Here is a 13,181-nt window from a genome sequence, read left to right as displayed (position 1 = left end):
TGTTGAGTGTTGATAAGGCCCGAGAGATGGAACATGCAGAAGCAAAGACTGGACCAAGCACCAAGGCTGAATTGGAAAACCCTGCGATTTTTTGGAATGAGATACATGACGGTGAAGGAAGGTGGGGGGGGGGGGGGGGGGGGGGGGGGGGGGGGGAGGGGGGTGATCGGGAACAAGGAGGATTAATGCCTCATATATTTCCAGCAGGATGCTGGGAACGCAGCGACAACAATTCAATATTAAAACTACTACACAGTGAGCATAATAATGGTTTCCTGAAGGTGGCTGTGTTGGCACTGTGTTGGCACTGTGTTGGCACTGTGTTGGCACTGTGTTGGCACTGTGTTGGCATTGTGTTGGCACTGTGTTGGCACTGTGTTGTGTCCTTAAGAGACAATGGTGTCTAATTACTATGGCGAGGTGGCATGGAAACTATTTCAGTTTTAATTTATTGTCACGTGGACCGAGGTACAGTGAAAAGCTTTTGTTGCGTGCTATCCAGTCAGTGGAAAGACATTCGGAACTCGATATTCAGGAAGGATAGACAGGAAAGAAGAAGGTGGGGTGGCATTACTGGTTAAAGAGGAGATCAATGCAATAGCAAGGAAATACTTTAGCTTAGATGCTGTAGAATCGGTATGGGCCAAACTGCGAAGTAGCCAAGGGTAGAAAACGCTTGTTGGAGTTGTATACAGACCACCAAACAGCAGTAGGGAGGTTGGGGATAGCATCAAGCAGGAAATTGGGGACGTGTGTAGCAAATGTACAGCAGTTATCATGGGTGACGATAACCAACATATAGATTTGGCCAACCAAATTGGTAACAGTGCTGAGGAGGAGGATTCTCTGGAATGTATACGGGATGGGTTTTTAAACCAATATGTAGAGGAACAGACTAGCAAGCAGGCCATCCTAGACTGGGTTTTGTGTAATGAGGAAGGATTAGTTAGCGATCTTGTTGTGCAAGACCCTTTGGGCAACAGTGGCCATAATATGGTGGAATTCTGCTTTAGGATGGAGAGTGACACAGTTAATTCAGAGACTAGGTACTGAACTTAAATACAGGAGACTTTGCAGATATGAGACGGCAATTGGCTAGGATAGACGGGCAAATTATACTTGAAGAGTTGACAGTGGAGATACAATTGCGAAGATTTAAAGACCGCATGGATGGGATGGCGGGACTGTCATATGAGGAAAGATTGAAAAGACTAGGCTTGTATTCACTGGAGTTAAGAAGGATGAGGGGGATTCTTATAGAAACATATAAAATTATAAAAGGACTGGACAAGCTAGATGCAGGAAAAATGTTCCCAATGTTGGGCGAGTCCAGAACCAGGGGCCACAGACTTAGAATAAAGGGAAGGTCATTTAAGACTGAGGTGAGAAAAAACTTTTTTACCCAGAGAGTTGTGAATTTATGGAATTCCCTGCCACAGAGGGCAATGGAGGCCAAATCACTGGATGGATTTAAGAGAGTTAGATAGAGCTCTAGGGGCTAGTGGAGTCAAGGGATATGGGGTTATTGATAGGAGATGATCAGCCATGATCACAATGAATGGCGGTGCTGGCTCGAAGGGCCGAATGATCTCCTCCTGCATCTATTTTCTATGTTCTATGTTCCTATGCATGGATGAACTCCAGAAATTGTACATCCCTCTCTGGCGAAAAAATAAAACTGGGAAGACAGCTTAACAGTGGCTGACGAGGGTAGACAAGGATAGTGTTAAATCCAAGGAAGAAGCAAATAAATTGGCCAGAGGAAGCAGCAAACCAGAGGACTGGGAGAAATGTTGAACTCAACAGAGGAGGACAAAGGGATTAATTAAGGGGGGTGGGAGGGCATGAAAGGAGGTTTGCAGGGAATATAAAAACTGACTGTAAAAGTTTGTATAGATATGAAAAAGGAAAAAAATCAGTGAAGACCAATGTAGGTCCCTTACTGTCAGAGACAGGTGAATTTATAATGAGAAACAAGGAAATGGCGAAACAGTTAAACAAGTACTTTGGTTCTGTCTTCATTAAGGAAGACACAAACAATCTCACCTACATTCATCTTCACTAATCCTTTGGAAGGGAGGAACTGAAGGGAATCCACATTAGTCAGAAAATGGCGTTATGTAAACTGTTGGGACTGAAGGCAGATACATTTCCAGGGCCTGATGGTTTGCATCCCAGAGTACTCAAGGAGGTGGCCCTAGAAACCGTGGATGCATTAGTGATTATTTTCCAATGTTCTCTCGACTCTAGATCAGTTCCTGTGGACTGGAGGGTAGCCAATGTAACAACACTTTTTAAGAAAGGAGGGAGAGAGAAAACGGGGAATTGTAGACCAGTTAGCCTTACATCGTAGTGGGGAAGATGCTGGAGTTGATTATTAAAAATGTTATAGCACTGTACTTGGAACGCAGTGACGGGATCAGTCAAAGTCAGCATGGATTTATGAAAGGGAAATCATGCTTGACCAAGCTTTTGGAATTTTTTGAGGATGTAACAAGTAGAATGGATAAGGGAGAGCCAGTGGGTATGGTTTATCTAGACTTTCAAAAAAGCCTTTGACAAGGTCCCATACAAGAGATTAGTGTGCAAAATTAGAGAAGATGGTGGTGGGGGTAGGGTATTGACATAGATAGAGAACTGGTTGGCAAACAGGAAGCAAGGAGTAGGTATTAATTGGTCATTTTCAGAATGGTATATCAGTGACTAGTGGGGTGCCGCAAGGCTTGGTGCTGGAACCCCAGTTGTTTACAATATATATTAACAATTTGGACGAGGGAATTAAATGTAACATCACTAAGTTTGCAGATGACATGAAGCTGGGTGGCAGTGTGAGCTGCGAGGAGGATGCTATAAGGCTGAAGGGTGACTTCGATAGGTTGGGTGAGTGGTCAGAAGCATCCGTGATATAACCAATTTGACCACACATAATACAAATAGAATTTCCAAATGCATCAATCACCTTTATATCCAATTTGCATTAGAAAACACATGTTATAGCAAAGACTACCAGTATGTGCAGGAACAGGAGGAGGAATTAGGTAGCAAGTTGTTTGCTGGCAAAAAAAAGCCAGGGAACAAGTGAGAGCTTTCATGGATATGAAAAACTGTGAGAAGCATTGCAAGGGAAAACAATTGGAATCAAATGAAGGGACACCAGGAATCTTAGGGATAGCTTCTCTTGGTGGACAAGAGGAAGGGATGGGGATGGGTTTGGGAGACAAGAGCAACGCAGAGGGAAGAAGCAAATACTCATTGACCTGTTTTGCTCAGTACTCATCAGAAAACTTAACCTGGACTGAGATTGGTCCAAGTTTCAATGTGCAGATTGTATGAGAGAGGCGGTGCTTTGGGAAGGATTCTACTTACAGCTGGCACCGAGCTCATAGAGCATCTCCTGACTTGTGTCGGTCGGGAGAGTTGATCCGTTTCTGAATGTGAAGTCATCATTCGGGTCGTTGTTCATCACTCCAAACAGACCCTCCGTCTGGTTCATAAACGTCTCCGGCAACAGGATAGTGATGCTCAATATTGTGCCCCTGGCTCGTGCTTCCACGCCAGCTCCAGAGGGAAACATGATGGTAACATGATGCACGATGGGCGAGTAGAGGAAAACCCCTAGAGGAGGAGAATCAGTCAAATACATGCCTTTTGATATCATACACAAGTCACATAGTTCACCCACCTGAACTAAGGGTCACATCAAACTCCGATAAACATGTATATAATGTCTTCAGCAACATAGAACATAGAACAAGGTAGCACAAGGACAGATCCTTTGAACACGCCCAAAATGTCCGTGTCAAACATGATGTCAAGGCGATCTCCCAGAGTCACAGTCACAGAGTCACAGTCGCACAGTCGCAGAGACACAGTGACACAGTCACAGAGACACAGTGACACAGAGACACAGGGACAGTGTGACACAGTCACAGAGACACAGTGACACAGAGACACAGAGTCACAGAGACACAGAGACACAGAGACACAGAGACACAGTGACACAGTCACAGAGACACAGTGACACAGAGACACAGAGACACAGAGACACAGAGACACAGAGACACAGAGACACAGAGACACAGAGAGACAGTGACACAGAGACACAGAGACACAGAGTCACAGAGACACAGTGACACAGTGACACAGTGACACAGTGACACAGAGACACAGTCACAGTGACACAGTGACACAGAGACACAGGGACACAGAGACACAGAGACACAGAGACACAGAGACACAGTGACACAGTGACACAGAGACACAGTGACACAGAGACACAGAGACACAGAGACACAGAGACACAGTGACACAGAGACACAGAGACACAGAGACACAGAGACACAGGGACACAGAGACACAGAGACACAGTGACACAGTGACACAGTGACACAGTGACACAGCACACAGTGACACAGGGACACAGGGACACAGAGACACAGAGACACAGAGTCACAGAGGCACAGCGACACAGAGACACAGCCAGAGTGACACAGAGACACAGAGACACAGAGACACAGACAGAGACAGAGACACAGAGACACAGAGACACAGTCACAGACACAGAGACACAGAGACACAGAGACACAGAGACACAGTGACACAGAGACACAGAGACACAGAGACACAGAGACACAGAGACACAGAGACACAGAGACACAGAGACACAGAGACACAGAGACACAGTGACACAGAGACACAGAGACACAGAGTCACAGAGTCACAGAGACACAGAGACACAGTGACACAGAGACACAGTCACAGTGACACAGTGACACAGAGACACAGAGACACAGAGACACAGAGACACAGAGACACAGAGACACAGAGACACAGTGACACAGAGACACAGTCACAGTGACACAGAGACACAGAGACACAGAGACACAGACACAGAGTCACAGAGACACAGAGACACAGAGACACAGAGACACAGAGACACAGAGACACAGAGACACAGAGACACAGAGACACAGAGACTGACAGAGACACACAGTCACAGTGACACAGTGACACAGAGACACAGAGACACAGAGACACAGAGACACAGAGACACAGTGACACAGAGACACAGAGACACAGAGTCACACAGAGACACAGTGACACAGTGACACAGAGACAGAGACACAGTGACACAGTGACACAGTGCACAGAGACACAGAGTCACAGAGACACAGTGACACAGTGACACAGAGACACAGAGACACAGAGACACAGAGACACAGTGACACAGAGACACAGAGACACAGAGACACAGAGACACAGAGACACAGAGACACAGAGACACAGAGACACAGAGACACAGAGACACAGAGACACAGAGACACAAAGACACAGAGACACAGAGACACAGAGACACAGAGACACAGAGACACAGAGACACAGAGACACAGTGACACAGAGACACAGAGACACAGAGACACAGAGACACAGAGACACAGTGACACAGAGACACAGAGACACAGAGACACAGAGACACAGAGACACAGTGACACAGAGACACAGAGACACAGTGACACAGTGACACAGTCGCACAGTCGCACAGTCGCACAGTCACACAGTCACAGAGACACAGAGTCACAGAGTCACCCACATGCCTGTATTTGGCTCACATCCCTCTAACCCTATTCCATCGATGTACTTGTCTAAATGCTTCTTCAACGTTGAGATAGTAACTGCCTCCTCGGGCAGCTCGTTCTTAATACTTACCACACTTTGTGTAAAAAGGTTGCCTCTCAGGATCCTATTAAACCTTTCCCCCATCACCTAAAACCTATGTCCTCTGGTTCTCAATTCCCCTACTCTGGGTAAAAGACTCTGTGCATTTACCCAATCTATTCCCTTCATGATCTTGTACACATATACAAGATCAGCCTCACCCTCCTGCACTCCAACGAATAGAGTCCTAACCTGCTCAACCTCTTCCTATAGCTCAGGCCCTCGAGTCCAGGCAACATCCTTGGAAATATATGCTGCACCCTTTCCAGCTTAACGACATCTTTCTGAAAACAAGGTGACCAAAACCAAACACAATACTCCAAATGTGGCCTCATCAAAGTCTTGTACCACTGAAACATGATCTCCCAACCTCTATACTCTATATGTTGACTGATGGTCAATGTGTTGAAAGCCTTCTTGACCACATGACGCCACTTTCAAGGAACTATGTACCTACACGCCAAGATCCCTCTGCTGCCAGAACCCTGCCATTCACTGTGCAGGTCTAGCCCTGGTTTGACTTCCCAAACCTCTGTGTTAGACTATCAGCCATTCCTCAGCCCACCTGATCAAGGTCCTGCTGCAATATTTGATAACCATCTTCACTAACTCCATGCCACCCATTTTAGTGTCATCCCCACAGCGTGCTTGGATATATCTGTCCAGGCCCAGGAGATTTGTCTATCTTCATACTTCATTGACTGCCCCAAGTTCCCTGGTCCTCGTGTTTTTCTCCATGGTAAAAGCAGAGGAGAAATACTCATTAAGGACCGTGCCCATCTCCTGTGGCTCCACACATAGTTGACCATTTTGATTCCTGAGGTGCTCCATTCTCCTTAGGAAGGAACTGCAGATGCTGGTTTACATAGATACATAGGCATTCGGACCTTCGAGCCAGCACCGCCATTCACTGTGATCAGGACTGATCATACCAAAATCAGTACCCCGTTCCTGCCTTCTCCTCAACACCCCTTGATACAGCTAGCCCAAAGAGTTCTAATTTACTCTCTTTTGAATGCATCATGAATGGGCGAATTGTGAATCGGCCTCCACTGCCTTCTGAGGCAGAAAATTCCACAACTCTCTGTGTGAAAAAGTTTTTCCTCAACTCAGTTCTAAATGGCTTACCCCTTATTCTTAAACTGTGGCCCCTGGTTCTGGACTCCCCCAACACCGGGAACATGTTTCCTGCATCTGGCAAACCCAATCCCTTAACAATCTTATATAAGATAACCTCTCATCCGTCTAAACTCCAGAGTGTACAAGCGCAGTCGCTCCATTTTTTCATCATATGCCAGTCCCACCATCCCGGGAATTAAACTTGAGAACCTACACTGTACTCCTCAATAGCAAGAATGTCCTTCCTCAAATTTGGAGACCAAAACTGCACACAATACTCAAGGTGTATCCTCACCAGGGCCCTGTACAACTTCAGGACCTCTTCGCTCGTATACTCAACTCCTCTCGTTATGAAGGCCAACATGCCATTAGCTTTCTTCACTGCCTGTTGCACCTGTTTCAGTGACTAATGTATTAGGCACCCAGGTCTCATTGTACTTCCCCTTTTCCTAACCCAACACCATTCAGATAATAATCTGCCTTCCCGTTCTTGCCTCCAAAGTGGATAACCTCACAATTATCCACATTATACTGCATCTGCCATGTATCCGCCCACTCACCCAAACAGTCACAGTGACCCTGCATCCTCATAGCATTCTCTTCACAGTTCACACTGCCACTCAGCTTTGTGTCATCTGCAAATTTGCTCATGTTACTTTTAATTCCTTCATCTAAATCATCAATGTATATTGTAAATAGTTGGGGTCCCAGCACCAAGCCTTGCTGCACCCCACTCGTCACTGCCTGCCATTCTGAAAGTAACCCGTTAACCCCAAATCTTTGTTTCCTGTCTGCCAACCAATTTTCTATCCATGTCAGTACTCTATCCCCAATACCATGTGCACTAATTTTGCCCACTAATCTCCTGTGTGGAACCTTATCAAAGGCTTTCTGAAAGTCCAGGTGCACTACATCCACTGGCTCTCCCTTGTCCATTTTACATCCTCACAAAATTCCAGAAGATTTGTCAAGCATGATTTCCCCTTCATAAATCCACGCTGACATGGACCGATCCTGTTACTGCTGTCCAAATGTTCTGCTATTACATCTTTGATAAACGTCTCCAGGATCTTCCCCACCACTGATGCCAGGCTAACTGGTATATAATTCCCAGCTTTCTCTCCCCAAAGATAGACATAACATGCTGCAGTATCTGGAGGTATGAAATGGTTCAGAACAAATCAGAGCCAAGGAAACGTGGAGCCCACAATAGTCTATTGTTGGCTGTGGAAGCGGTGATAACAAAGGGATATGCAAATTAAAACAATGGAACTAACAGGATGACTAGGATGGCTGAGGAGCAGAGAGAGAGGAAAAGCAAGGGTTACCTGAAATTAGAAAAATCAATATTCATAACTCTGGGGTATAAGCTGCCAAAGCGAAATACGAGGTGCTGTTCGTCCAATTTGTGTTAAGCCTCACTCTGACAGTGGAGGAGGCCCAGGACAGAAAGGTTAGTGGGAGTGGGGGTTGTGGGCTCCAACTTCCCTTGGTCATCGGTGCCAGCTCTGATTTGTTCTGAACCTTTTCATACCTCTAGTTTCCCACTCCCCTGACACCTAGTCTGAAGAGAGGGTCTCAACCCAAAATGTCACCTATTCTCCAGAGATGCTGCCTGACCTGCAGAGTTACTCCAGCTTTTTGTGTTTATGTTTGGGGTCCATTCTCTCTCTGATTACCCTCTTATCCTTAATGTACAGTATGAAAAATATACATCTTCTCGATGCACTGGGGCGCATCCTCAGTGATGTGATCTGGGGTCATCGGGTGTTTCGGGTCTCACAACATCAGACACCCTCGCCCAGGCGACCCAGTTGATCAAGCCCCGACTTGTGCCCCAGCAGCAACCGCTCACGGATCAGCCATCTTAATAACTACTCTGCAGGGGTTGGGAGACTCTAGTGCGTGGAGGGTCTGGGCTCTGTGGGGTGAGTCCTGGTCGGCTCCTCCTACGTCTCACCAGGTTCAAGGCCTGTGCGCTGCACCTCTTTCTCCTTCTTCGACCATTTCATTCTCGCCTGATGGATGTTTAGGTTACGGTGGTTCATTAGGCCTTTCCGTAGCTTTATTGGGTGTTTTTCTCACGAAAGACACAGACTGCGGTGCTGACCCAGCCTGCCCCGGGTGCCGTCTTTCCGTGCCGTCAACTGTCTCTCCAGTAGTCACCAAACCATACTTGGTTGTCACACAGTCTATTCCTAGATGTCACTGGCTGAGCCAGATATCAGTGTGAAAAATATACATCTAGATGCGCTGGGATTATCCGTAATATTACCTGTCAGAGCTATCTCCTGTTCTCTTTTTACTCTTGACCAGAACCTAAATTTCTCTCGTCATTCAAGCTTCCTTACGCCCTTTGCCCTTCACTCTCACAGAACATGCATCTCCTAGGCCCTGTCAGCACGCTTTTAAAAACATCGCATTTATGGGGGATGTTCCTTTTCCTTCAAACAACCTGCTCCAATCAACATTAACGAGTTCCTGTCCAAAACCCTCAAAGTTGGCCTTACCCCGATTTAGAATTTTAACTCTTGGGCCTGCCCTGTCTCTATCCACAAATATCTGAAACCTAATAGAACAGTGGTCGCTGGTCCCAAATGGCTCATCCACAAACACTTCATCCACTTGCCCCTCCCAATTTCCTAGAACTAGATCAAACATTGCCCTCTCCTTGCACTTGACCGCATCCTTCCTTTCCATGCATATCCATGTACCTATCTAAATGTTTCTTAAATGCCACGATTGTATCTGCTTCAATCACTACCTTTTTTTAAATTTTTTTTTAACTTTCCAAATGATAGCTTTATTTGTTACATTGGTACACCAACAGTTTATGCAGTGCTGGAAGAAGCCATTGCAGCACGTCTGGGCTTTGGGGTAGTGCCTTCACGGAATCCATTTCTGAACCTCCGAAACACCACCTTCAGGTGCCTCATGCGACCTGTGCCTGTTGTGTTTCTCCTTTTGGCTTTTGCACTCCAGTTATACTTTCTCTTTCTCTTGGCAGGGTAGGCACATTTACCACAAGTGGATTTCTGCAGGTGAAATGCTTTAGCTCCACACCGCCGGCAAAGAGTGTGTGTCTTGTTCCGCCTCTTACCAAATGACGATGTTCCCTTCGTCATTTTCACAGCACGCTGCTTCAACCACTACCATGAGCAGAGTTTTTCAGGTACCCTCCACCCATTGTGCAAAAAGACACCCCGCATATCCCCTTTAAACTTTTCCCCTCTCACTTTTAAGCTATGCCCGCTAATAATCGATATTTCTATCCTGGGAATAGGTTCTGACTATCTTCCCTATCGATGCCCCTCATAATTTTGTAGACTTCTATCAGGTCTCCCCGCCATCTCAGGCATTCTAGAGAAAACAATCCAAGTCTGGCCAACCTCCCTGTAGCTAATATATGCTAATATATGCTAATCCAGGCATCATTCTGGTAAACCACGTCTCCACAGTTTCCAAAGCCTCCACATCCATCCTGCAATAGGACGACTGGAACTGCACACAAAACTCCAAATGTTGTCTAAACAATGTTCTACAGAGCTGCATCATGACTTCCTGACTCTTATACTCAACACCCTGACTTCTGAAAGCAAGCATGCCATATGCCTTCTTTATCATCCTCTCTACTTGTGTTGCCACTTTCAGGTAGTTATGGACTTGGACTACAAGATCCTTCTGTACATCAGTGTACATTTCCCCCTCACATTTGACCTCCCAGAGTGCAACACCTCACACTTGCTCAGATTAAACTCCATCACCCATTTCTCTGCTCAGTTGATGATTGTACATGGCTACACCTTCACAGACTTCTACATGATCCGCAACCTCAACAATGTTGGTGTCATCTGTAAACTTACTAACCGACCTATCTACGTTTACGTCCAAGTCATTTATATATATTACAAACAGCAGAGGTCCCAGCACAGATGCCTGTGGAACTCCACTGGTCACAGACCTCCAGCATGAATATTGTCCTTCCACCACAACCCTCTGTCTTCTATCATAAGCCAGTTCTGAATCTATGCGACCAGGACACTTAATCCCATGCATCTTAATCTTCTGGGTCAGACTACCATGGGGAACTTTGTCAAAAGCTTTACTAAAATCAAAGTCAATAACATCCAATGTTCTACCATCATCGATCACCTCCTCAAAAAACTCGATCGCTAGTAAGACACGACCTGCCATATACAATGCTATTGCAAGTGTCGCTAATTAACACTATTCCAAATGGAAGTAAATTTTATCCTGACAAATCCTAGCCAATTACTCCCTACGACTAGCGTGAGGCTCACAGACCTTAATTCCCTGGATTCTCTCTACTTCCCTTCTTAAAAAAAGAAACAACATTCCAGTCCTCCGGACCTTGTTTGTAACTTGAGAACACCCAGAACATTTTGTTAAGGCTCCTGCATTCTCCACTCTTGCTTCATTCAATAACCAGGGAAAATCCCATCAGGGTTTTGGGATTTATCTGTGTTAATGCTCTTCAAGTACCCCAAAACCTCCTCCTTCTTAATCTCATAATGCTATTGCATATTAGTATTCTACACACTAAGGTCACAATCCTCCATGTCCCTCTCCTTGGTGAATGCAGATGCAAAATCATGTGGCCAGGCTCAATTCCCAACTCAAGTTCGAGTATTTTCCCTTCTGAAGAAGGGTTTCGGCCCGAAACGTTGCCTATTTCCTTCGCTTGCTGCACCCGCTGAGTTTCTCCAGCTTTTTTGTGTAACCTCCAAGTATTTTCCCTTCTCTGGTTGGTATATCAACATATTGTTTCAAGAAACCCTCTTAGACAGACCTCACAAATTCTGCCTCATCTAGGTTTTTTGCACTGAGCATGTACCAGTCTATATTGGGGAAGTTAAAGTTTAAGACAACCCTGTTGCTTTGGCATCTTTCAGTAATCGGTCTACATATCTGTTCATATCTCCCGCTTGCTATTGGGGCTCTTTAGGACAATCCCATTAGAGTGCTTGCACCTTTCTTATCTCTAAGCTCAACACATATCACCCGAGTGGATGTACCCTCCAGTATGTCCTCTCTGAGTGCCGCTGTAATAGTCTCGCTGATTAGTAGTGCAACTCCTCCACCTCTTTAGCCTCCCTCTTGATCACATCTGAGACATCGAAACCTGGAACATAGAGCTGCCAGTTGTATCCCTCTCACAACCACGTTTATACAGTGGCCACAGCAACATAGTGTTCAAAGTGATCCAGGCTCTAGGTTTATCTGCTTTCTCCACAACACAACTTGCCATGGAATAAACACTCAGTCCCTTAGCGCGACCATCTTCCTTCACCTGTTCTTCCTTTGAGATTTACTGCTCCTTACTGCTATCTTCCTATCACTCCATTCAATTTCTGGCATACTTCTCTGTTTTCTTTCTCCCTGCCTCGAGTTTAAACAATTCCGAGAAGCATTAGTGAACCTCCCTGCCTGTATATTGTTCCCACTCCAGTTTAGATGCAACTCGTCGCTCTTGAAAAGGTTACTTCTGCCCCAGAATAGATCCCAATGGTCTAATGAGCTGAATCCCTGCCCCCTGCACCAACTCTTGAGCCACACATTCATCTGCACCATCTTCCCATTCCTACACTCATTAACACATGGCACCGGGAGTATCTGAAGATTACTACCCTCAGGGTCCTGCATTTTAATCTGCTGTCTAATTCCCTCTATTCACTTAGCGGGGCCTGATCCCTTTTCCTACCTACGTTATTTGTATCAATGTGGACAATGACTTCTATCTGCTCGTCCTTTCCCTTGAGATTGTTCTGCAACCATTCAGAGATGTCCTGGACCCTGGCATCAGGGAGGCAGCACACCATCATGGAGTCTCGTTTGCTGCCACAGAATCTCCTGTCTGTGCCCCAGACTAACAGGTCTCCTATCATGTGTAGGAAGGAACTGCAGATGCTGGTTTACACCGAAGATAGACACAAAATGCTGGAGTAACTCAGCGGGCCAAGCAGCATCTCTGTGGAGAAAAATGGGTGATATTTCCTTCAGGACCCTGGGCCTGTCCCGTTTGCATGCGATTGTGTGCGTTTGGCACGACCAAACGAAAGCGGAGTTCACGCAAAGTTCGCGCTAAATACGAGCCAAGTACGCGCCAAGTATGCGCTAAGTTCGCGCTATGTTCGTGCGTGACGTCATTTGCATCACGCAACGCCACGCCAGGCGGTGACATCATTGCGCAACGCCATGCATTAGGCATATGCCGTCAAGACGCTGCGTACGACCACAATGCGCCTGCGTGCCGACAGGCCGTTGGCGCGCGAAGACTTTGGCCACTGCCAGAATTTTGGAGCTCCGTGTGATATCGGGACTAGCCC

The 13,181-nt window shown here is 46.1% G+C and overlaps 2 protein-coding genes across 2 annotated transcripts in view; both read right to left on the bottom strand.

The window, feature by feature from the left end:
- Positions 1-13,181, bottom strand: part of susd2 (sushi domain containing 2) — a 140,956-nt gene that overhangs the window by 35,720 nt on the left and 92,055 nt on the right. Inside the window, exon 12 of the mRNA XM_055655565.1 lies at positions 3,367-3,615. Within this exon, the coding sequence (XP_055511540.1) occupies positions 3,367-3,615 (249 nt within the window). The remainder of the gene's footprint in view (positions 1-3,366; positions 3,616-13,181) is intronic.
- Positions 9,610-9,991, bottom strand: LOC129709289 (60S ribosomal protein L37). The gene has a single exon (XM_055655564.1). It carries the CDS (start codon positions 9,957-9,959, stop codon positions 9,666-9,668), a length of 294 nt encoding a protein of 97 aa, XP_055511539.1. The 5' UTR covers positions 9,960-9,991; the 3' UTR covers positions 9,610-9,665.

Source organism: Leucoraja erinacea, chromosome 25, assembly GCF_028641065.1.
Source record: "Leucoraja erinacea ecotype New England chromosome 25, Leri_hhj_1, whole genome shotgun sequence".
NCBI classification, from domain to species: domain Eukaryota; kingdom Metazoa; phylum Chordata; class Chondrichthyes; order Rajiformes; family Rajidae; genus Leucoraja; species Leucoraja erinaceus.
This window is presented reverse-complemented; position numbering and strand designations above follow the sequence as displayed.